Source organism: Hemitrygon akajei, chromosome 19 (assembly GCF_048418815.1).
Source record: "Hemitrygon akajei chromosome 19, sHemAka1.3, whole genome shotgun sequence".
NCBI lineage: Eukaryota > Metazoa > Chordata > Chondrichthyes > Myliobatiformes > Dasyatidae > Hemitrygon > Hemitrygon akajei.
In genome coordinates, this window is record NC_133142.1 from 75,943,980 (window position 1) to 75,970,239 (window position 26,260).

The following is a 26,260-nucleotide window of genomic DNA, read 5'->3' on the forward strand; positions in this document are numbered from 1 at the left end:
AGGTGGGAAAGGACAGAGATTGTTGATAGGGTGAAATTATGTGGCCATGAATTGGGCAGTTAAATCCTGGGCATTTGATTTCTGTAATTTCATAGTAGATACTATTTTTGAGTAAGATGTAAAGATTGTTTCCTGCGGTTATAGGATATAATGGGGGTTGGGGGGGAAGACTTTTTTTTGGAATCATGCAGCTCCTTGCTGAACTGTTGATTCTGAGCAGTTCTTGATTTTTTTCCCCTTCTCTTTGAAATGTGTGCAGCAGTGCTGTTCAGCACATTCTTGGCATGGCATAAGAGAAAGCTACCTTCTGTCTAAATGGGTGACATATACAACTCTGCCATCATTCTGCCAGCAAATTCTACCCCCATCTATATAGAAAGGTGCCAGGAAAAGGGCAGCAGTTTCATGAAGGATCCCACCCACCTGACTTATGGACTGACTTCTGCACTTGTGAAAACTTCTCTACCCACCTGACCTTTCCAGCATAATACAGCCTCAAATTCCCTTTTTTTTCAGGTTATTGGTAATATTTCCATCACCCATGTCTCTTAGCTTCAGTCCAGAACAACCTCTTTGATTCATTTTGCTGTAGCTTTTGTTCTGCTCAGCAATATAGATTGTTCTGATAAAGGAATGAGTGATACCCTCCACAACTTTGTCCTTGCTTTCCTTCCTTATCCTGATTCTGTGTAATTCCACCTCCAGCTGTCCAGATGAAGCTTGTAACACCCCAGGAGTGGGTTTCTTTTTGAACTACAAATTCTCCAGATATCCTTATGAAAGCAACTTGTTCCTACATTGCAGCACCTTTTCCAGATGCTATCTCAGCATTCTCCTGTATCAGGGGGAGCTGTGCTGTATCTCAGGATATAACAATTACAGCACGGAAACAGGCCGTCTCAGCCCTTCCAGTCCGTGCCGAACACTTCCTCTCACCTAGTCCCACCGACCTGCACTCAGCCCATAACCCTCCATTCATTTCCTGTCCATATACCTATCCAATTTTACTTTAAATGACAATATCAAACCTGCCTCTACTACTTCTACTAGGAAGCTCGTTCCACGCAGCTACCACTCTTGAGTAAAGAAATACCCCCTCGTGTTACCCCTAATCTTTTGCCCCCTAACTCTCAACTCATGTCCTCTTGTTTGAATCTCCCCTACTCTCAATGGAAAAAGCCTATCCACATCAACTCTATCTATCCCCCTCATAATTTTAAATACCTCTATCAAGTTCCCCCCTCAACCTTCTACGCTCCAAAGAATAAAGACCTAACTTGTTCAACCTTTCTCTGTAATCTAGGTACTGAAACCCAGGTAACATTCTAGTAAATTTTCTGTGTACTCTCTATTTTGTTGACATCTTTCCTATAATTTGGTGACCAGAACTGTACACAATACTCCAAATTTGGCCTTACCAATGCCTTGTACAATTTTAACATTACATCCCAACTCCTATACTCAATGGTCTGATTTATAAAGGCCAGCATACCAAAAGCTTTCTTTCCAACCCTATCCACATGATATTCCACCTTCAGGGAACTATGCACCATTATTCCTAGATCACTCTGTTCTACTGCATTCTTCAATACCCTACCATTTACCATGTATGTCCTATTTTGATTATTCTTACCAAAATGTAGCACCTCACACTTATCAGCATTAAACTCCATCTGCCATCTTTCAGCCCACTCTTCTAACTGGCCTAAATCACTCTGCAAGCTTTGAAAACCTACTTCATTATCCACAATGCCACCTGTCTTAGTATCATCTGCATACTTACTAATCCAATTTACCACCCCATCATCCAGATCATTAATGCATATGACAAACAACATTGGACCCAATACAGATCCCTGAGGCACATCACTAGTCACCGGCCTCCAACCTGACAAACAGTTATCCACCACTACTCTCTGGCATCTCCCATCCAGCCACTGTTGAATCCATTTTACTACTTCAATATTAACACCTAAAGATTGAACCTTCCTAATTAACCTTCTGTGCAGAACCTTGTCAAAGGCCTTACTGAAGTCCATATAGACAACATCCACTGTTTTACCCTCGTCAACTTTCCTAGTAACCTCTTCAAAAAAAAATTCAAGATTTGTTAAACAGGACCTTCCACGCACAAATCCATGTTGACTGTTCCTAATCAGACCCTGTCTATCTAGATAATTATATATACCATCTCTAAGAATACTTTCCATTAATTTACCCACCACTGACGTCAAACTTACAGGCCGATGATTGCTAGGTTTACTCTTAAAACCCTTTTTAAACAATGGAACAACATGAGCAATACACCAGTCCTCCGGCACCATCCCCGTTTCTAATGACATTTGAAATATTGTCATTAATAGCTCCCTGCTATTTCTATACTAACATCCCTCACGGTCCTAGGGATATCCTGTCAGGATCTGGAGATTTATCCACTTTTATATTCCTTAAAAGCACCATTACTTTCTCCTCTTTAATCGTCATAGTTTCCATAACTTCCCTACTTGTTCCCCTTACCTTACACAATTCAATATCCTTCTCCTTAGTGAATACTGAAGAAAAGAAATTGTTCAAAAACTCCCCCATCTCTTTTGGCTCCACACACAGCTGTCCACTCTTGAGTGTCTAAGGGACCAATTTTATCCTTCACTATCCTTTTGCTATTAATATAACTGTAGAAACCCTTTGGATTTATTTTCACCTTACTTGCCAAAGCAACCTCTTCTTTTAGCTTTTCTAATTTCTTTCTTAAGATTCTTTTTAAATTCTTTATATTCCTTGAGCTCCTCATTTACTACATGTTGCCTATATTTATTGTAGATCTCCCTCTTTTTCCAAACCAAGTTTCCAATATCCCTTGAAAACCATGGCTCTCTCAAACTTTTAACCTTTCCTTTCAATCTAACAGGAACATAAAGATTCTGTACCCTCAAAATTTCACCTTTCAATGACCTCCATTTCTCTATTACATCCTTCCCATAAAACAAATTGTCCCAATCCACTCCTTCTAAATCATTTTGCATCTCCTCAAAGTTAGCCTTTCTCCAATCAAAAATCTCAACCCTGGGTCCAGTCCTATCCTTCTCCATAATTATATTGAAACTAATGGCATTGTGATCACTGGACCCGAAGTGCTCCCCTACACATACCTCCATCACCTGACCTATCTCATTCCCTAACAGGAGATCTAACACTACCCCTTCTCTAGTTGGTACCTCTATGTATTGCTGCAAAAAACTATCCTGCACACATTTTACAAACTCCAAACCATCCAACCCTTTTACAATATGGGCTTCCCAGTCTATGTGTGGAAAATTTAAAATCTCCCACAATCACAACCCTGTGCTTACTACAAATATCTGCTATCTCCCTACAAATTTGCTCCTCCAATTCTCGCTCCCCATTAGGTGGTCGATAATACACCCCTATAAGTGTTACTACACCTTTCCCATTCCTCAATTCCACCCAAATAGTCTCCCTAGACGAGCCTTCTAATCTATCCTGTCAGAGCACCACTGTAATATTTCCTCTGACAAGCAATGCAACACCTCCCCCTCTTGTCCCTCAGATTCTATCACATCTGAAGCAACGAAATCCAGGAATATTTAGTTGCCAATCACACCCCTCCTGCAACTATGTTTCACTAATAGCTACAACATCATATTTCCAGATATCGATCCATGCTCTCAGCTCATCCAGCTTTCTTACAATGCTCCTAGCATTAAAATAAATGCATTTAAGAAATTCTCCACCTCTTCCTCTGTTTATCTGTAATGGTGCAAACAACTTGACTATCTTCTTTTTCTTCCTTCTCCCATACATCTGTTTCTACACTCTGGTTCCCCTCCCTCCTTGTATCTAGTTTAAATCCACTGGAGCCTCTCTAGCAAATCTACCTGCAAGAATATTTGTCCCCCTCCAGTTCAGATGTAAACCGTCCCACCGGAACAGGTCCCACCTTCCTTGGAAAGCTGCCCAATTATTTATAAATCTGAAGCCCTCCCTCCTGCACCATGTCTTCAGCCACGTGTTGATCTGCGCTATCTTACTATTTCTAAACCCGCCTGCACGTGGCATTGGTAGCAATCCTGGATTGCTATCCTGGAGGTCCTGTCCTTTAACTTGCCGCCTCACTCCCTAAACTCACCTTTCAGGACCTCCTCACTCTTCCTACTCACGTCATTGGTCCCTACATGGACCACGACATCCGGCTGCTCACCCTCCCTCTTGAGAATACTGAGAACTCGATCCGAGGTATCGCGGACCCTGGCACCAGGGAGTCAACAGACCATCCGGAATTCTCAATCTCTTCCACAGAACCTCCCATCTGTTCCCCTAATTTCCTCTTCTCATTGCTACTATCAAAGAGGTGGCACAGGAGCTTGAAGGGAGATACTCAATGTTTCAGTAACTGTTTCTTCCCCTCCACAATCAGATTTCTGAATGGACAAAGAACCTATAACCATGACCTCAGTACTACTTCTCTTTTTGAACTATTTTATTTAATTTTAAAATAAAAACACAACAATGTAATCTGTAGGTTTTTAAAATTGCCCGGTGATGTTAAACTTGATTCTGATTCTATTGACAGGCTCTTCGGCAAGTTGTGAGTGAGCTAGTTTCTTCCAGATATAACAGCAAGATGTTCCCGGTGCTTTCTATTCTGCTCCCTGACATTAATTCTGCAGCTTCTTCAGGGCATTAAGGAATTTGCAATAAATGTGATCCATTCCTGTGTTAGCTTATATTCCATTATTTAGTACAACAGTCATTGCCCCAGTCTTTATTCATTTTTGATCACTAGCCCAGAGTTCAACTTCATACCCTATTTGCTGTATAATGCAAAACTCTATACCTGCACCTTCACAGTGAGGGTGTCATGTAATGTAATGGTTAGTGCAGTGCTTTACAGGGCTGGATTCAGTTCCTGTTGCTGCGTATAAGATGTTTGTGCATTCTCCCTGTGTCCGAGTTAGTTTCCTGTAGGTGCTCCAGTTTCCCCACTCATTCCAAAAACAGTTAGTGTTGGTAAGTTGTGAGCATGCTCAGTCAGCACCAGAAGCATGTCAATACTTGCAGGCTGCCTCCAGCACAATCCTCAGACTGCTCCAATGTTTCAAAGTACATGTGACAAATTAAGCTAATTTTTAATCTTGTATACTTTCAACCATAACACCACATAGTTGAAACCACCATGCTTACATCACCTCCAGTTTCGAGTACTTCAATATCATTCCAATCCTCAATAAACATAAACCTGTCCCAAATTTTCTTTCTTCATCACAACTGGCAATCCCATCAGCTCATCATTTCCATTCCTGGTGGCACAAGTTAAATTTTATTGTCTGTTCTTCTGTCCTTCCTAACTCTCAGCTCTTGAGATCCTAATTCATATCATAGAGTGTAGACTGTTAGAGCTGAACTTCATTATTGTGTTACCTAGGTAAGTGTACAAGTTGTTTAAAGGGAAGGAATAGCACTTTACTGGAATATTATTATTTTCCTCATGTTTCATCTTTCCCAATCTTATATTTATTTGAGATACATTGCAGAACCAGCCCTTCCAGTCCTTTGAGCCACCCAGAAACCCCTGATTCAACCCTAGCCTAATTGTGGGACAAATTACAATGGCCAGTTAACCTACCCAGTAGGTCTTTGGACTGTGGGTGGAAGCTAAAGCACTTGGGGAAAAAACCCACGCATTCGATAGGGGAGGACATTCGGACTCCTTGCAGATGTATGTCTGAACTGAACTCTGATGCTTGGAGCTGGAATAACATCATGCTAACTGTTATGCTACTGGGACACCCTCTCCTCAGACCTTTGACATTTTCTGAACCTCTACCTATTACTTCAGTTAGTAATCTTTTGTTGTTACAACCTCTAACGTAGTATGCAAGAGCATTTTTACATCCCTTTGTTGCTTTTTTCCTTTTCCACAGCCGTGCTTTGGCAAAATATTAATTCAAGTTGACATCTAATTCAGTCTACTGGCATCAGAGTGTGACAAGAATGTTTCATGTGTTAAAATGAATCCTGTTTAAAGAGCAACTGATTATCAAGTATAATTGACCATTGCAAGAATGTTGAAAGATGTCCTTTGGTGGTTATTCTTCATGGAAGTATGTACTAGTGTCTAGTTTAACTGGTAATTAAACTTTTGCACAAGGCCTGGATATTCCTGCAGTTTTTATTTGCTAGTATAAGTGAACTTTGCCAAGTGAAGATTCGTTCAATGGTCTAAGAATTTGATTTTCAAAATTCCAAGTAAATTTATTGTCAAAGTACAAATGTCACTATATGGAGCTTGAGATTTGTTTTTATGTGGACATACACAGTAAATCCACGAAACAATAATATCAATGACAGACCACACCCAATATGCACAAATCAAACTTTTTAAATACCGAAGAGAAAAATATAAATAAATAATATATCAAAAACAAGAGATGAACAGTTCTTGGAGAGTCCATTGTTAATGAGAACATATAGTGATGAGGCGAATGAAGTTATCACCTCTGGTTCAAGAGCCTGACTGTTGAGGAGTAATAACTGTTCCTGAACTTGGTGTGGGTCCTGAGGTTCCTGTGCCTTCCTGATGGCAGCAATAGGAAGGGAACATGGCTTGGGTGGTGGGGGTCCCTGATGATGGATGCTGCTTTCCCACGACAGCCCTCCATGTAGATGTGCTGATTTGGGGGGAGTTTACTTGTAAACTGGGCTGTGCTGTATCCGCTACTTTTTGTAGGATTTTTCATTGAAGGGCAATGGTGTTTCTATACCAGGCCTTGATGTACCCAGTTAAATGCTCTCCACTATACATCTATAAAATTTGTTAAAAGTTTAGATGTCATGTTGAATCTTTGCAATCTTCTGAAGAAGTGGGGGCACTGCCATGCTTTGACATTGCACTTGCATGCTGGGCCCAGGACAGATCCTCTAAAATGATAACACTAAGGAATTTAAAGTTGCTGGCCCTCTACGCCTCTCTTCCCTGATGAAGACTGACTCATGGACCTCCAGTTTCCTCCCCCTGAAGCAAATAATCAGCACCTTGGTCTTGCTGACATTGAAAATCTGTCTGAGGTTTTTGCTGTGGCACCAGTCTCCTTCCTATATGCTGATTTGTCACCACCTTTTGATGTGGTAAATATGGTATTGGAGCTCAGCTTAGCCTCACAGCCATAAGTATAAAGCACATAGCTTAGTGGTGCAACTGCATTGAGGGAGATTTTGGAGAAGGTGTTGCCAATCCGACATGACTGGGGTCTGCAAGTGAGAAAATCAAGGATCCAGTTGCCCAAAATGGTCTTAAAGCTTATTGATTAGTTTTGAGGGGATGATTGTATTGAATATAATTATAGACTAATATAATAGTCTATTATAAAAGGCCAAATAGTGGCACATTTGGATAGCAGTAACAGGGTCTGTCCAAGTCAGCATGGATTTATGAAGGGGAAATCATGCTTGACTAATTTTCTGGAACTTCTTGAGGACGTAACTATGAAAATGGACAAGCGAGAGCCAGTGGATGTAGTGTACCTGGACTTCCAGAAAGCCTTTGATAAGGTCCCACGTAGGAGATGAGTGGGCAAAATTAGAGCACATGGTATTGGGGGTAATGTACTGACATGGATAGAAAATTGGTTGGCAGACAGGAAACAGAGTAGGGATCAACGAGTCCTTTTCAGAATGGCAGGAAGTGACTAGGGGGTACTGCAAAGTTCGGTGCTGGGACCGCAGCTATTTACAATATACATTAATGATTTAGGTGAAGGGATTAAAAGTAACATCAGAAAATTTGCAGATGACACAAAGCTGGGTGGCAGTGTGAAATGTGAGGAGGATGTTACGAGAACATAGGGTGACTTGGACAGGTTGGGTGAGTGGGCAGATGCAGTTTAATGTGGATAAGTCTGAAGTTATCCACTTTGGTGGCAAGAACAGAAAGGCAGATTACTATCTGAATGGTGTCAAGTTAGGAAAAGGGGAAGTACAATGAGATCTAGGTGTCCTTGTTCATCAGTCACTGAAAGTAAGCATGCAGGTACAGCAGGCAGTGGAGAAAGCTAATGGCATGTTGGCCCTCATAACAAGGCGAGTTGTGTATAGGAGTAAAGAGGTCCTTCTGCAGCTGTACAGGGCCCTGGTGAGACCACACCTGGAGTATTGTGTAAACACTGGGGAATCTGCAGATGCTGGAAATTCAAGCAACACACACAAAATACTGGTGGAACGCAGCAGGCCAGGCAGCATCTATAGGGAGAAGCGCTGTCGACGTTTCGGGCCGAGACCCTTCGTCAGGACTAACTGAAAGGAAAGATAGTAAGAGATTTGAAAGTAGGAGGGGGAAGGGAAAATGCGAAATGATAGAAGACCAGAGGGGGTGGGATGAAGCTAAGAGCTGGAAAGGTGATTAGCGAAAGTGATACAGAGCTGGAGAAGGGAAAGGATCATGGGACGGGAGGCCTAGAGAGAAAGATAGGGGGAGGGGAGCACCAGAGGGAGATGGAGAACAGGCAGAGTGATGGGCAGAGAGATAAAAAAAAGGGAGGGGGAAAAACTAAATATATCAGGGATGGGGTAAGAAGGGGAGGAGGGGCATTAACGGAAGTTAGAGAAGTCAATGTTCATGCCATCAGGTTGGAGGCTACCCAGCCGGTATATAAGGTGGTGTTCCTCCAACCTGAGTTTGGATTCATTTTGACAGCAGAGGAGGCCATGGATAGACATATCAGAATGGGAATGGGACGTGGAATTAAAATGTGTGGCCACTGGGAGATTCTGCTTTTTCTGGCGGACCGAGCGTAGGTGTTCAGCGAAACGGTCTCCCAGTCTGCGTCGGGTCTCACCAATATATAAAAGGCCACACCGGGAGCACCGGACGCAGTATACCACAACAGCCAACTCACAGGTGAAGTGTCGCCTCACCTGGAAGGACTGTCTGGAGCCCTGAATGGTGGTGAGGGAGGAAGTGTAAGGGCAGGTGTAGCACTTGTTCCGCTTACAAGGATAAGTGCCAGGAGGGAGATCGGTGGGAAGGTGGGGGGGGGAAACGAGTGGACAAGGGAGTCGCGTAGGGAGCGATCCCTGTGGAAAGCAGAAAGGGGGGGGGGAGGGAAAGATGTGTTTGGTAGTGGGATCCCGTTGGAGGTGGCGGAAATTACGGAGAATTATATGTTGGATCCAGAGGCTTGCAGGGTGGTAGGTGAGGAGAAGGGGGACCCTATCCCGAGTGGGGTGGTGGGCGGATGGGGTGAAGGCAGATGTGCAGGAAATGGGAGAGATGCATTTAAGAGCAGAGTTGATGTTGGAAGAAGGGAAGCCCCTTTGTTTAAAAAAGGAAGATATCTCCTTCGTCCTGGAATGAAAAGCCTCATCCTGAGAGCAAATGCGGCGGAGACGGAGGAATTGTGAGAAGGGGATGGCATTTTTGCAAGGGACAGGGTGGGAAGAGGAATAGTCCAGGTAGCTGTGAGAGTCCGTAGGGTTATAGTAGTTATCAGTAGATAGGCCATCTCCAGAGATGGAGACAGATCAAGAAAGGGGAGAGAGGTGTCGGAAATGGACCAGGTAAATTTGAGGGCAGGGTGAAAGTTGGAGGCAAAGTTAATGAAGTTAACGAGCTCAGCATGCGTGCAGGAGGCAGCGCCAATGCAGTCGTCGATGTAGCAAAGGAAAAGAGGGGGACAGATACCCGTATAGGCTTGGAACATGGACATGGAGTATTGTGTGCAGCTTTGGTCTCCAAATTTGAGGAAGGATATTCTTGCTATTGAGGGAGTGCAGCGTAGGTTCACGAGGTTAATTCCCGGGATGGCGGGACTGTGATATGTTGAAAGGTTGGAGCAACTGGGCTTGTATACACTGGAATTTAGAAGGATGAGAGGGGATCTGATTGAAACATATAAGATTATTAAGGGATTGGACACGCTAGAGGCAGGAAACATGTTCCTGATGTTGGGGGAGTCCAGAACCAAAGGTTACAGTGTAAGAACAAGGGGTAGGCCATTTAGAACGGAGTTTGGAAAAAACTTTTTCAGCCAGAGAATTGTGGATCTGTGGAATGCTCTGCCTCAGAAGGCAGTGGAGGGCAATTCTCTGGATGCTTTCAAGAAAGAGTTAGATAGAGCTCTTAAAGATTGTGGAGTCAAGGGATATGGGGAGAAGGCAGGAACGGGGTACTGACTGTGGATGATCAGCCATGATCTCATTGAATGGTGGTGCTGGCTCAAAGGGCTGAATGGCCTACTCCTGCACCTATTGTCTATAATACTGAGATGTAATTGATAAAGAGCATCTTCATGTATGCATCTTTGCTGTCTGGATGTTCTGGGGTTGAATTAAGTGCCAATGGAAATGGCATCTGAAGTGGACCTGTTGCTCTGGTAGGCAAACTAGAGTGGAATCAAGTTACTTCTCAGGCAGAAGTTGATTTGTTTCATCACAAATCTCTCAAAACACTTCATCACAATGAATGTAAGTGCTACTGGATAATAGTCATTGAGGCATGTTACCACGTTCTTCTTGGGCACTGATGTAATTGACCAGCTTGAAGCAGGTGGCTACCTCAGATTGCCGGAGCAAGAGGTTAAAAATATTAATGAACACTCTTAACTAGTAGCAGCTGTCATTTGGCATTTGGTATGGTATACAAAGGTTTAGTTGCTATTATGATCAAAATTTGATACTTTCTGGGACAATAGTGAAGAAATATCTTTGGTAGTAGGGTGTAGCCAAGATGGCAGGATGAGCGAATGGCTGGGTAAAGAAGAGAAAGGAATTGTACAATTAAGTTCCAGTACCCTGGAATGAAATCAGATGGCTTCAGCCATCATCTGTTGATGTTATGTCATGTTTCCCCAAGATGATATGTGTGAGGTTAAGTGGACAGCTGCTCTTAAAACCTCCAATACTTTGATATCACATCTTGAGGGGTTATAAGCTGATCTGGCAGTAATACTTCCTTATAAGTAATTCTTGTGCTGTGAGTCACTTAAATCTAATATATTTCCATGTCATGGCAATTATCGATTAATTTGATGGAATACATACTGTTGCATGAATTTTGTTACTCTACTGGATTTACTCAAAACAAGCCTGTTTGGTATAGTTTACCTGAATGCAGCAGGTGCTGGTAGGGAATAGACTAAACATTTTGCATTTCAAGTTTATTACCATGCATAATGGCTGAATGTTGCAGTGCCTTCAGAAGACTCTGGAAATCCTGATAATGCAGGAATTACTCAATTCTCTCAATAAAAAGGGTGGAAGACATTTGCTGCTCTTGCACAGTTTGGACAACATGGTTCCAGAAGTGGTTAATCATGTCTTTACCTGTTTTCAGTTTGATTTTTCAAATGAAACGTTAGCTGTACTTTTCTACAGTTACTGTCTGACCTAAGTACTTCTCAGTACTTCGAAGTACTTGTTTTATTTTTGGCTGTTTTGTACTTTGTTTTTGCATTGACTTTGTTGCTTACTTGCTGTGCTCTGGATTCAGTACTGTACCCTGTGTGTCTAATCAGTGAGATAACTTTATGCCAAAGCCATTTCAGCACCATTGATGGATAATGTGATTTATATTAAAAATATATATTTATATTATTATTTAGTGATACAGTGTAGAATAGGACCTATCAGCCCTTCGAACTGCATTGCCAGCAACAGCGTTTTAACCCCATCTTAATCATTGGACAGCTTACAATGACTAATTAACCTATGTCTTTGATCTGTGGGAGGACGCTGAAGGACCTGGAGAAAACCCATGCATTCCACAAGGAGGACGTACAGACTCCTTACAGATGACACCAAAAATGGTTTCCAAACTGCACCTGAGCTGTAATCGTGTCGTGTTTCCTTTTTCCTTTATAAACCTTCTCCCTCTTATCCGTGCAATATACCTAGTGTGAAGCTTTTCTCTCCTCGCGTGTTTCATGCAACTCTTTCACTAACTATTTAAGAACACAGGCTGCTCCAGTTCAATATCAGCAGATTTGATGCACTCTGAGAACTACCCGTGTAAATTCTTCGAAACAGTAAACATTGAAACACCCCAAATGAAAAATTCTGGCAATGTCAGAATCAAGTTTATTATCACTGATGTGACATGAACTATGTTAACTTAGCAGCAGCAATTGAAAGCAATACATAATTTAGAAGAGAAAAAAATAACTAAGTAAATCAATTACAGTATACATATATTGAATAGATAAAATAGATGCTTTCTATTTTTAAAAAAAGTGAGGTAGTGTCCAAGGGTTCAATTTTCATTTAGGATTCAGGTGGCAGAGGGGAAGAAGCTGTTCCTGAATCACTGAGTGTGTGCCTGCAGGCTTCAGTACCTCCTACCTGATGGTAACAGTGAGAAAAGGGCATGCCCTGGATGCTGGGGGTCCTTAATAATGGACGCTGCCTTTCTGAGACACCGTTTCTTGAAGATGCCCCGGGTACTTTATAGGCTAGTACCCAAGATGGAGCCAACTGGATTTATATCCCTCTACAGCTTCTTGTGCAGTAGCCCCCCTGCCCCCAAACCAGACAGTGATGCAGCCTGTCAGAATGCTCTCCCCCCTGCCCCCAAACCAGACAGTGATGCAGCCTGTCAGAATGCTCTCCACAGTACATCTATAGAGGTTTTTGAGTGTATTTATTGATGTGCCAAATCTCTTCAAACTTGTAATGAAGTATAGCCGCTGTCTTGCCTTCTTTATAATTACATTGATTAGTTGGGACCAGGTTAGATCCTCGGAGATCTTCACACCAGGAATATGAAGCTGCTCACTCTCTCCACTTTGATCCCTCTGAGGATTGGTATATGTTCCTTTGTCTTACCCTTCCTAAAGTTCACAATCAGCTCTTTCGTCTTACTGACGTTGAGTGCCAGGTTGTTGCTGCGGCACCATTCCACTAGTTGTCATATCTCACTCCTGTACACCCTCTCGTCACCACGAGATTCTACCAACAGTAGCTGTATCGTCAGCAAATTTATAAATGGTATTTGAGCTATGCCTAGCCACATGGTCATTTGTATATATAGAGTAGAGCTGTGGCTAAGCACACACCCCTGAAGTGCGCTAGTGTTGATCGTCAGCGAGGAGGAGATGTTTTCACCAATCTACAGAGATTGTGGTCTTCCAGTTAGGAAGCTGAGGATCCAATTACAGAGGGATGTACAAAGGCCCAGTTTCTGCCACTTCTCAATCAGGGTTGTGGGATTGATGTTGAGAAATGTTGAGCTATAGTCGATGAACCGCATCCTGACATAGGTGTTTGTGTTGTCCAGGTGGTTTAAAGCCGTGCGGAGAGCCATTGAGATTGTGTCTGCCGTTGACCCATTGTGCTGATAGGCAAATTGCAGTGGGTCCAGTCCTTGCTAAGACAGAAGCTCAGTCTGGTCATGACCAACCTCTCAAAATATTTCATCACTGTCGATGTGAGTGCTACCAGGCAATAGTCATTTAGGCAGCCCACATTATTCTTCTTAGGCACAGGTATAATTGCCTTTTTGAAGCAAGTGTGAACTTCCACTCATAGCAGTGAGAGGTTGAAAATGTCCTTGAATACTCCCTCTACTTGGTTGGCACAGGTTTTCAGAGCCTTACCAAGTAGTCCATCTGGACCCCCTGCCATCCAAGGGTTCACTTTCTTTAAAGACAGTCTAACATCGGCCTCTGAGATGGAGATCTCAGGGTCATCAGGTGTAGCAGGGATCTTCACAGCTGTAGTTGTGTTCTCCCTTTCAAAGCGTGCATAGAAGGTATTGAGTTCATTTGGTAGTGAAGCATCGCTGCCATTCATGCTATTGGGTTTCACTTTCTAGAAAGTAATGTCTTGCAAATCCTGCCAGAATGGCCATTTGGAAATAATCCAAAGCAGGAGATCCAGGAAATATTAAATTTCCTTAATTTTTCAGGTTAACAAGTTCTGATCAAATCATATACCTGAGAGATTAACTGTTTCCCTCTACCGATGCTTCTTATTCTCTTGACAGTTTCTGATTGTGTAGTGGAAGTGAAAAAACTATGAGGATTTAATTCAAAAGTTGTATTGATTTTCTGGCAGCCAACTGATATGAAATAAGTAGCACTTGAGGTCGAAGTTGGAGGTCATGTCAAAGGTAACAGCGAAGTAATATATGCCATTTTTGTTGAATCCATGCAATTCTATACAAGATCAATCAACTGGACACTCTTCCAATGGTCTTATCCTGTAAATGCTTTCAGATAATTTTTCAGCTCCCTTCTGAGTTCTGCAATTGAATCTGCCTCCGTTTTTACTGGCAGAGCATGTCAAACTTCAGCCAGTCACTGTATAAAATATTTTCCTTGTGTCTATTTTGGCTCTTTTGGCAATCAGCTTCCATTCTGTGATAGATTTGGCCCTTTGCCAGTTGGAAGGGATTTGTTCTGTCTATTTTGTCTGAATCCTCCATGAATTTAAATACCCCTCCTCTCCATCAAATCCTTTGCAGTTTCAACTTCTCCTTTTGGAGAGTTGTTGAGCATCCTCGCTCATGGAGTCGTAGTATAGCAGTGCGACACGGCAGTTCTTCATCTAGTGCTGTTGCTGCGCTGGGTGACCTTGGTTTAATCCTGACTTGGGTTTGGTCTTGTGTGGAGTTTATACTTTCTGATCATCACCACATGGTTTTATCTTGTGTCCTCTCATTCTGACCACATTACACGGATGTTACTTAATTTAATTGGTTACTTAATTTGAAGGATGGTCTCCAACCTATTGCTGGTGATTTTACAATCCTTGTATTAAATAATTGTGGGATCTATTCAAATATGGGGATCCATTGAACCCTCTTCCATCTCCCATCCTTTAATATTAAATTTCATTATTCCTGCACCAAGAAGGTAAATTATTCCCAATGTGGGTGGTGGGAGCATTGGGGAGTTGATGTGTAAGTGATGGAAGGTAGATTAAGGGAATCTGCTGGGGGAATGTGATTGAGAGCTATTTTCGAGACAGTGGGCCGATGGGCCTCCTCCTTTATATGATCACTGCGCCATCTCTAGGATTCTCAAATTCTTAAGTGTTACTGCTGGAATTAAAGATACTTTAATGGTGCTTTATGGAAGTTCAGCTTTTATTGAACACGATGTCTCAATGTGTGAATTCCCAGAGGTCTCATACTTTCCTAATCATTCTGCAGTATATGCTGTCACTTTACCACTGTGCTGGTTTTGATACTTGGCTCACATTTTCTTTTTTTATTTTACCCAAAGGCGACTGTGTGGTACTGTTCAATGAAATCTGCTACATCTGAATTGTAGTTAACTTATTGCAATAGACTTTATTAATTCTAGGATGATGAGGAGATTCCTTTTAGTTCTCAGTATAGTTTTAAACAATCCTAAAATTATTTTCCTCAGTTACTCTGTGAAAATTAAGTTAAGTGATTGAATAAATATTTGTACTATTGACAGGATCTTGTTCATAAGCTGCAGGTATATGCAATTCAAGAGGAATAACATTTTATTTACTGTAATGATGCTTGATGTAGCCATTTAAATCCCAAAAGACCACTGAATTGTTTTTATTCAAGTTTCAATTTTCCTTGCAGGATTGCAGTTTGGTCTTGACCCTTCATTCTATTGGATAAAGTTTTTGGTAAAGTTCCGAGGAAATTGAGTCCACTTAGAAATTAGCAAGGCTCCCTGGGTAATTCTGATTTTTCCCTAGAGAGCAGAACAAGACCGAGGAAATAATAATAGTTCTATTTTTCTCTAATTCTATTATTAAAGCTCCTTATTCCTATTCTGGAAATGGTGAGGTTGGAAACCATGGTCAATTCGGGTGTATATGTTAAAAGAGTTTGATATCTGCTGCATCTATGGCACAACTAACATCTTTGGAAAACAGCTGCACTTCCTGAATCAAAATTTGCTGCTGTGTTTCGGAACTTTTCAAGTTTTTTTTTAGAGATCTCTTTGTGGTTTAGACTTTCAGAATCAAGTTTTTGCATAATAATTTATTTATGGAGCACTTTTCATAAAGATGTAATTCAAAGTAGCATCTGGATTGGCATTATTATAGCTTTAGATATTGAATTCCACAGTTTAGGTGTGTAGTTAAAGAAATGACCTGTCAATTATCTTTTGAGATATATAAAATTTATTTATTTTTAAGAGACTGGCAGAGACCTGAGAGCTCAAGCAGGTTAAATATTATAAAAAGTAAGCTTGAGAAATTTAAGGGTGTTCAATTGTTGAAGAAGCTATAAAATAAGAGTAAACTGCTGGAAATAGTTGTAAAATGCACGAGCTCAGTGAGCCTGTGAAGGGCAAAACTGGTCATGTTCAGGGTGTGTACCCTTGATCAGAATTAACATTGTTTGACTTCCTTGTGTGGTTTGAAGTTACTAATTCTGTTGGTGTCTACTATCATCTGCAGTAAATGGAGTTAGAAATCTCTTAGTTTCATGATCACTTTATAAAGAATTCTCAATGAAAGGAAGAAGATGGAATAGTTTAATAATGTCAGAATAATTGATAATTCTTAACTTTAATTGACATGGAGTATCTTCTTCAGATTTGCACTTGCCTCTTAAGCAGGAAGCTTCAATATCTTGTCAGGAACTGGTTCAAAATTTCAGTGGCACATAGCATGTGATTCTGTTTTGGCTGTTGGAGACCCATTGGCAATCAGTTTGAACAATTTGAATTTAGTTTGTGGAGATAGTGGGATCCAAGTCCAGCAACAAAGCTTATAGTTTGGCTGAACTTAAAATGGTAGTCACACTGAGGTCATAAGGAAAGCTGGTGTAAATTAAAGATCATGTTGTTGTTAGGATGCACCATTATTTGAGATTGAAACACCAGTGCTCTGTGGAGCAAGCATTTATCTTCAAATGTTCTTGATTTGCAATGTTATAACTTTTCTTAGTATTGTGGTACTGTGTGTCAAGATGAGAATGGCACGTGGATGATGGAAAAATAGAGGGGTATGTAGGAGGGAAGGATTAGATTGATCTTAGTGCAGGTTTAAAGGTCAGGACAATGCCATGGGCTGAAGGTTCTATGATCTTTTTGGAGACAAGAGTATTTGGATTCGAGGCTGGTGGAGGAGAGGGAAAACAAATGCATACAGCTGACTACATCATTATTGGGTGGTTGCATTCCTAGATAGTGGTCCATATCACAGTTTTACATAATGTGAAACAGTATCACTATGCATGTGTTAAGAAATGAAGGTCAAAAATAAATTATTTTCATTTTCACACAAATTTTGAAAGTGATTTGTGAATTCCTCAAGGGGGAAATACCGTTTCCCAAATTGCTGTCCTATGGAGGTTGCCGGTATGAAGTTGACCATGATAGGACCATTTCTCACCTTTGTTCTTTCTGCAGGATGATGCCCGCCAATTGTTTGCATTGTCTGGGACTGCTGAGGAGCAAGGCATCTTGCCTGAAGACCTGGCAAATGTGATCAGGAGGCTTTGGGGCGATGCTGGAGTTCAAGCTTGTTTTGGCCGATCCAGAGAATACCAACTTAATGACTCTGCTGCATAGTAAGTCTCTCAATCTTTCCCTTTCCTCCTTGTTGGGTTTCTGTACACAAAGCCATTCTCAGTAGTTAATTGAGTAGGATGATGAATGAGGGCACAAAACCTTTCAAATTCTTCTGTTGCTCTGTCTGTGAAATTCTTAAATTATATATAAATAATAAAAAATCTGAACAACTTGCAAGGAAGTTTGGTTGTCTTTGTAGAAAATGATAGTATTGCAGTTATGTTTCCAAATACTAATGGCAGAAATGATGAGTTTTATAATATCAGTCTATTGCAGCATTTGTCAAAATAATTATTTTGTATTTGGATTCTAAGCATGATCCTGGAATGGAATAACATTTTAGAGTTGCTTCTTACTGCAGTTTTGTGAGATTAATCACTAATTGTTGTGCTTTAATCCTGAATTTTTGTGCTCTTTTTGTTTGATCTTTTCTGTCTCTATTAAGTGACAGTAAACTTCAATGGTTCAGTGGTTTACACCAACACGTATCCTTGATTCTGATGCTGGTGAAATGAATGCTGGTTAGAATTTCTTCTCTTAAATTTACAAATGCAGAGGAATCAGTGCTTTCTTTACATTTCCGAACATAAGAGGCTTCAGCTAAGTTCGTATAAGGAATGATGATTGCATAAAAGCGGACAGTACTAATCTAAAATATTTTACTAAAGCAGTGTATGATCCCCATCGGATGTCATTACAAGATCATGGGTTAGGAAAGGCAATTATATTTCTGCCATGGACTTGTACCTGGCTGGTCTCTTGCCAATTTTTGTTTCAACAGCTACAACCATTGCTCTGTGCAGGAATCTTTTACACAGCCTGAAAACTGTACAGCACTTTAAATGCTTTTTTACAATGTGTATAATATGAATATTTAGAATGAATATTAAAAATATACTTCTTATTTTAGTAATTGAAGGGTATAATGAAATACAGTACAACAAAGTACAGTGGCATGCAAAAGTTTGGGCACCCCGGTCAAAATTTCTGTTACTGTGAATACTTAAGTGAGTAGAAGATGAACTGATCTCCAAAAGTCATAAGGTTAAAGATGAAGCATTCTTCTCAACATTTTAGGCAATATTAGTGTATTATTTTTGTTTTGTACAATTTTAGAGTGGGGAAAAGGAAAGGAGCGCGATGCAAAAGTTTGGGCACCCCAAGAGATTTGAGCTCTCAGATAACTTTTACCAAGGTCTCAGACCTTAATTAGCTTGTTGGGGCTATGGCTTGTTCACAGTCATCATTAGGAAAGGCCAGATGATGCAAATTTCAAAGCTTTATAAATACCCTGACTCCTCAAACCTTGTCCCAACAATCAGCAGCCATGGGCTCCTTTAAGCAGCTGCCTAGTGCTCTAAAAGTTAAAATAAAGGATGCCCACAAAGCAGGAGAAGGCTATAAGAAGATAGCAAAGCGTTTTCATGTAGCCATTTCCTCAGTTCATAATGTAATTAAGAAATGGCGGTTAACAGGAATGGTGGAGGTCAAATTGAGGTCTGGAAGACCAGGAAAACTCTCTGAGAGAACTGCTCGTAGGATTGCTAGAAAGGCAAATCAAAACCCCCGATTGACTGCAAAAGACCTTCAGGAAGATTTAGCAGACTCTGGAGTGGTGGTGCACTGTTCTACTGTGCGGTGACACTTGCATGAATATGACCTTCATGGAAGAGTCATCAGAAGAAAACCTTTCCTGCATCCTCACCACAAAATTCAGCATCAGAAGTTTGCAAAGGAACATCTAAGCAAGCCTGATGCATTTTGGAAAGAAGTCCTGTGGACTGATGAAGTTAAAATAGAACGTTTTGGCTGCAATGAGCAAAGGCATATTTGGAGAAAAAAGGTGCAGAATTTCATGAAAAGAACACCTCTCCAACTGTTAAGCATGGGAATGGATGGATCATACTTTGGGCTTGTGTTGCAGCCAGTGGCACGGGGAACATTTCACTGGTAGAGGGAAGAATGAATTCAATTAAATACCAGCAAATTCTGGAAGCAAACATCACACCGTCTGTAAAAAAAAAAGAAGTGCTGAAGATGAAAAGAGGATGGCTTCTACAACAGGATAATGATCCTAAACACACCTCAAAATCCACAATGGACTACCTCAAGAGGCACAAGCTGAAGGTTTTGCCATGGCCCTCACAGTCCCCCGATCTTAATATCATCGAAAATCTGTGGATAGACCTCAAAAGAAGAGTGCATGCAAGACGGCTGAAGAATCTCACAGAACTAGAAGCCTTTTGCAAGGAAGAATGGACGAAAATCCCCCAAACAAGAATTGAAAAACTCTTACTGGCTACAGAAAGTGTTTACAAGCTGTGATACTTGCCAAATGGGGTGTTACTTAGCAGTGACCATGCAGGGTGCCCAAACTTTTGCTTTGGGCCCTATTCTTTTTTGTTAATTTGAAACTAAAAGAGGGAAATTGAAAAAAAGTAATCTTGCTTAAAATATTAAAGGAATGTGCCATCTAGAACTTTATGCCTTTTGGAAATCAGGTAATCTTTTACTCACTTTACACAGTAACAGACATTTTGACCAAGAGTGCCCAAACTTTTGCATGCCACTGTAAATCTATCATATTTCATAAACTTTTTCTTGTCTCTCTTTATTATAAATTCATTGTCTATGAACACCATCTAGATTAATTTCGTATCCAGATGGAAGATGTGACTTAATCCTCATTAGATCATTAAAATGTTCTACTTTCAGTCTGTTTCTGGATTTACATTTGATTGAATTCATAAGACTGACTCCACGTTCACAGTTAACACAAAATGTTTGAAGATGTTCCAACGATGTCAACAAGAAATGACAGTTCTTCAAATTCTTTGTTTCTAAGCACATAGTTCAACATATCTGTGGATGTCTTAATTGAACCAGTCTTAACTTTCTCAGAAAGAACAACTTTGAAATCATAATATGGCTGCAATAATTTTGAGGCAATACTTTTGTCGTAGTTCGTAATAGTAGCTTTTTGTTAGAGTATTTTTTGTTGACATTCAATGGGCCAGCTGTCTATTAAGAATGAGCTACTGATTCCATTCAGTCTTTATTGTTACAGTTTGTTGCAGTGTTGTAACTTGAAGTACTGATGAAGCTCCAAAATGTTTCATGGTAAAAGTTGTTGTTATTTGGAATACTTGTGGATTATGTTCATTAACACAATTAGTACAGAGTATTTCACAATTATTAACATTTCACCAAAGAAAATTAAAGCTGTGTGGGAACTTTTCAGTTGCTGTGCACCTTAGAGGGAACAGTGATTCCTGCCCTCTGTTGCTTTCCATTCCATTTTGTTGAAAGTTGCACTGTCGGAATCCAGTTTGACTTTACAGTTCTCAGCTGTAAATCTGTTTACTCGCACTAGCTGTGCTGCATGAAGCAGAATCAGCTTTGACATTACTGGCATATGTTGGGAAATTTGTTGTTTTGCAGCAACAGTACATGCAATACATGGTAATAAAGAAAACTGTACCGTTGCACCATGCAGAAGTCATTTGCACAGCAATGTAGTAAGTTTTGTATTGCCGGTACTGCTGCTGCAAAACCAAAATCATCACATATTGAGTGATAAACCTGATTCTACTATGGACTGAGAGTGGGAAGGGGGCAGGGAGAGGGGTATCATGGTTGGGATAAGGGGAAGGGAGTGGGAAGCACCAGAGAGATGTTCTGTAATGATCAATGAACCAATCATTTGGAAAGAAATGACCTTGCCTTGTGTCTCAGAGCTGGATGGGTGTGCACCCACACTACCCCGGCACTTCTCTGTCACTTGTCCCACACGCTCCCCCCCCCCCCCCCCCCCATGGTGCTCCACCCTCGTCATTCCCAACATCCTTTGCTCCTGCCAAATTTACAAACACTCTCTCTGTTGACAACTACAATACTCCCTAAAAGTTTGTGTATGTATATATGTATGAACGTGTGTATAAGATTTGACTTTTGCACATTATTGTATGTAAAATTAAAATAGTGAAAAAAGAGCAAAGGAAAAAAAGTGATTTGGTAATCTGATGGCAGAGGGGAAGAAGCTGTTCCTGAAATGTTGAGTGTGTCTTCAGGTTCCTTGATGGTAGCAATGACACAGGCATGTGATGAGTGAGGGTCCTTGATGATGGATGGGCATCACCTTTCGAAGGTGTTCTCAGTGCTGTGAAGGCATGTGCCCCGATGGAGCTGGCTGAGCTTACAACTTTCTGTAGTTTTCTGCAGAAGGGTTATTTGAGACATATTCTCTGTGGGAGGGAGGGTTGCAAGTGGAGAAGAAGGTGACAGATATGCAATCCATATTCAAGCAAATTGTGAAAAATGAAACATAGATCAAGTGTGGTGGCATGATTAGTGCAGAGTTTTTCAGCTCGTGATTCGATTCCCGCTGCTGTCTTTCTCCCCATGACCAGGTGGATTTCCTCCCAGTTCCTCTCACTTTCCAATGGCATATGGGGTTAGGGTTGATGAGTTGTGGACATGCTATGTCAGCACTGTAAGCATGGCAATACTTGCATGTTGCCCCCAACGCAACCCTCGTTGATGCTGTTCCAAAGGAAAAAGCGCTAGGCAAACTGAAAGGTCTTCAGGTGAATGAGTCACCTGGACCAGATGGACTACATCCCAGAGTCCTGAGAGAGGTTGCTGAAGAGATAACGGATGCATTGGTCATGATCTTTCAAGAATCATTTGATTCTGGCATAGTCCCAGAGGACTGGAAAATTTCAAATGTCACTTCACTCTTTAAGAAGGAAGGAAGACAAAAGTAAGGAAATTATAGGCTAGTTAGTCTAACCTCAGTGGTTGGGAAAGTGTTGGAGTCCATTATTAAGGGCGAGGTTTCGGGGTACTTGGAGACTCATGATAAAATAAGTCAAAATCGGCATGGTTTCTGGAAAGGGAAATCTGGCCTGGCAAACTGTTAGATTGATTTGTAGTGGAAGCAAGCCGGGTGGACAAAGGAGAAAGTGGATGTCATTTACATGGATTTTCAGAGGGCATTTGATAAGGTGCCTGACATGAGGCTGCTTAACAAGATAAAATCCTGTGGCATTACAGGAAAGATACTGGCATGATAGAGGAATGGTTGACGGGCAGGAGGCAGCAGGTGGGAATAAAGGGGGCCTTCTCTGGTTGGCTGCCAGTGGCTAGTGGTGTTCCTCAGGGATCAGTATTGGGACCACTACTTTTCACATTGCTTGTCAATGATTTAGGTAGTGGATTTGGCTTTGTGGCAACGTTTGCAGATGTGGTACGAAGATGGGTAGAGGGGTAGGTAATGCTGTGGAAGCAATGCAGTTGCAGCAGGACTTGGACAAATTGGAAGAATGGGCAAAAAAGTGGCTGATGGAATAGTGTTGGGAAATGTATGATAATGCATTTTGGTAAAAGGAACAAAAGTGTGAACTATTAACTAAATGGGGAGAAAATTCAAACTTCAGAGGTGCAAGAGGACTTGGAGGTCCTTGTGCCAGACTCCAGGAAGTTAATTCACAGGTTGAATCTGTGGTAAAGAAGGCAAATGCAATGTTGGCATTTATTTCAAGGGGAATAGAATATACAAGCAAGGAGATAATGCTGAAGCTTTAGATGACGGTAGTCAAGCCACAGTTGGAATATTGTCAACAGTTTTGGGTGCCATATCTCAGAAAGCATGTGTTGTCATTGGAGAGAGTACAGAGGAGGTTCAGGAGCATGATTCTGGGAATGAAGGTTAAAGTGTGGAGTATTTGGCAGCTTTGGGCCTGTACTCACTGGAATTTAGAAGAATGCATGCAAACTTGAGGGGTGACCTTTTAGAACAGAAGTAAGGAGGAATTTTTCTTAGCCAGAGTGGTGAATCTGTGGAATGCCCTGCCACAGACTGCAGCTGAGGCCAAGTCAGTGGGTATATTTAAAGCAGAAGTTGATAGATTCCTCATTGGTCGAGGCATCAAGGGATATTGTGAGAGGGCAGGTGTATGGGGTTGAATGGGATCTGGGATCAGCCAGTATGAATGGCAGAATGGACTCAGTGGACTGAACAGCCTAATTCTGCTCCTGTGTCGTATGGTCTTATGATTTGATGCAAAGTATACTTTTTGCTGTATGTTTCAATGTCCATGTGACAAAGCTAATCTTTTTTAATATGCATTGCATGGCAACATGGTTATCTGACTAAGAGCTAGCTGACCCCAGCACCCAGAAGAATAATTTCCATTGTAACTACTGTCAGTGTTCTATCATTTAGACATCTCCCATGCTAAGTGGCTGTTGCAAAGCTGGCAATTTTTCCCTCCATGGATCCTGCACAAAATGCTACCAGTTGAGGTAACTATGCATCTTCCACAGCGCAGATAAAACAACTCCAACTCAGCAGCAAAACCACATGTACTCAGTGCTCACTTAATTTGGTACCTCCTGTGCTTAATGAAGTGGCCACTGAGTGTGTTTGTGGTATACTGCTCCTGTCCCCGTTCGAATTCAGGGCTCTGTGTTGTGAGTTCTGAGATGTGCTTGTGCACACCACTGTTCCAATGGGTGTTGAATTGAGTTGCTGCCATCTTGACAGCCTGAACCAGTCTGGTCATTCTCTTCCAACCTCTCATTATCTTCCACTAACTGGATGTTTTGTGTTTTACACACCATTCTCCATAAACTCTAGAGATTTGTGCATAAAAATCCCAGGAGATCAGCAGTTTTGGAGAAAATCAAATCTGGCACCAACAATTGTTCCATGGTCAAAGTCATTTAGATCACATTTCTCCCCCATTCTGTTGTTTGCTCTGCGCAACAACTGAATCTCTCGACCATGTCTGCATGATTTTGATTTTATGCATTGAGTCATGCCACTTGGTTGTCTGAATAGGTGCAGTATTTGCATTAACATACAGGTGTACCTAAATAATGTGGTTCCTGGGTGTCCGTCAAGAAAGAAGACTTGATGAAAAAAATCACTTTTCAGCTAATTCTGTGAAAGTGAATTGCATTCTTAAAAATTCTGACTTGCTAATTGTGTAAGGACAAATTACCATCACCCAATCTGCTACAACATAGGATCACTAGTTTACGAGTGGGTACTGAAGTGACTACTCAACCTCAGAGGTCACTTTTCCCTGAGCCTTTGTCTTGTCCAGAAAATCTGCCTGCCATTCCAAACAAGAGAAAATCTGCAGATGCTGGAAATCTGAGCGGCACACACAAAATGCTGGAGGAACTCAGCAGGCCAGGCAGCATCTCTGGAAAAAAGAACAGTCAACATTTCAGGCCAGAACCTTTCGGCAGGACTTTCACCCTGAAACATCGACGGTACTTTTTAGATGCTGCCTGGCCCACTGAGTTCCTCCATTTTGTGTGTGCTGCTGCCATACCAATGTTGTGTTGCACAAATATACCTTGCAGAGAGAATAAGATGGTGAATAAATTACATCAAGAATCTTCATCACTATATAGACATAATTTTCTGCCCTGGCACTTGGGTCTTGTTCCTGCAAAGTTTTCCCTTTCTGTCTCCACTAACCCCCCCCCCCACTGTCATGCCTTATTATTGGTGGGATGTTCATGATCTAAGCTATTTCACTAGATTGTGTACAGTATATGAAGGCAGTGTGAATACATGAAGACAATAGATGAAGGATCTGACTGCAGGTCCCAACAAAGGATTGTGTGGATTGCTGAGAAGATCATTGGAATCACTCTTGCACCCATTAGAAATATTTATCAGGAGTGCTGAGTGGGCAGGGCCCTTAGCATTATCAGTGATCCCTCCCATCCGTTCAGCAATCTCTTTGATCTCCTACCATCAGTCAGAGGGCACTGTAGCATTAGGACAAGAACTGTTAGAATGGGAAATGGCTTTTTCCCCCCGGCTGTGAGACTACTGAACTCCCTGCCACCACCCAGGACCCATCATGTATGAAAGAGCAGTAGTGTTGTACTATTTACTTTTTAACTTGTATAGTATTTGCATCTTATTTGTTAATTTATTGGTTGTAATATTACTTTACGAGTTGTGTGTGGGTTATATGTATCTTGTTGTGCACTTTGGTCTGAAGGAATGTTGTTTCATTTGGTGGTATACATGTTGGTTGAATGACAATAAACTTGAACTTAATATTGTAAACTTGCTCTTTACATAATCACAAGCAAGTATTTCCAGTACTCACGATTTGGCAATGTGTATAAGAATGTAAAAATACACCCTGTCTTTGTTTTATGTGGGGAATATGTTCCTCGCAGTCGACGCATAATATGAATAATTATTTAAATGGAGAAAATAGGGATGCATTCCAGAGGGCTTCCTAAATATGTTTTATCTGTAATTTATTCACATTTTCATACCAATACGACACAAAAGCAGTACCACAAGGCAACATTTGTATTATATTTCATCAATTTAAGGTAATATTCAACGTAATAAATCATAGAAAGTTAACATACTAGGGTGTACAGTACTCAAACCCATAAGAGCATGGGGGTTTAGTGAATGGTAAACTAAGAGAGGCTTCATCTTACAGTCTCCTTCGTCATTGGAACACATAAGCAAAGTCAACTTATGTTAAGTGCGATCGGCATACGCTGCCAAAAAAGCCCGGTCTCGTCTGCGTTAAACACCTGCTTTGGTGTGATGCCTAACCCAGCTATCATAGTCCGCAACTGCTCAGGGTAGCGTTCAGCAGCTTCGTGGTCAGCACTAGCTTGCTCACCACGCACTGCTAAGCCTGTGACGATTAACAAACTTAAAAAACTATCCCCTACTTGCA

The 26,260-nt window shown here is 41.2% G+C and overlaps 1 protein-coding gene across 2 annotated transcripts in view; it reads left to right on the forward strand.

The window, feature by feature from the left end:
• The window catches only part of LOC140742084 (guanine nucleotide-binding protein G(i) subunit alpha-2), a 338,259-nt gene that overhangs the window by 159,442 nt on the left and 152,557 nt on the right, over positions 1–26,260 (forward strand). For both annotated transcript variants that reach the window (XM_073072911.1, XM_073072912.1), the window contains exon 4: positions 17,361–17,521. In XM_073072911.1, the coding sequence (XP_072929012.1) occupies positions 17,361–17,521 (161 nt within the window). The remainder of the gene's footprint in view (positions 1–17,360; positions 17,522–26,260) is intronic.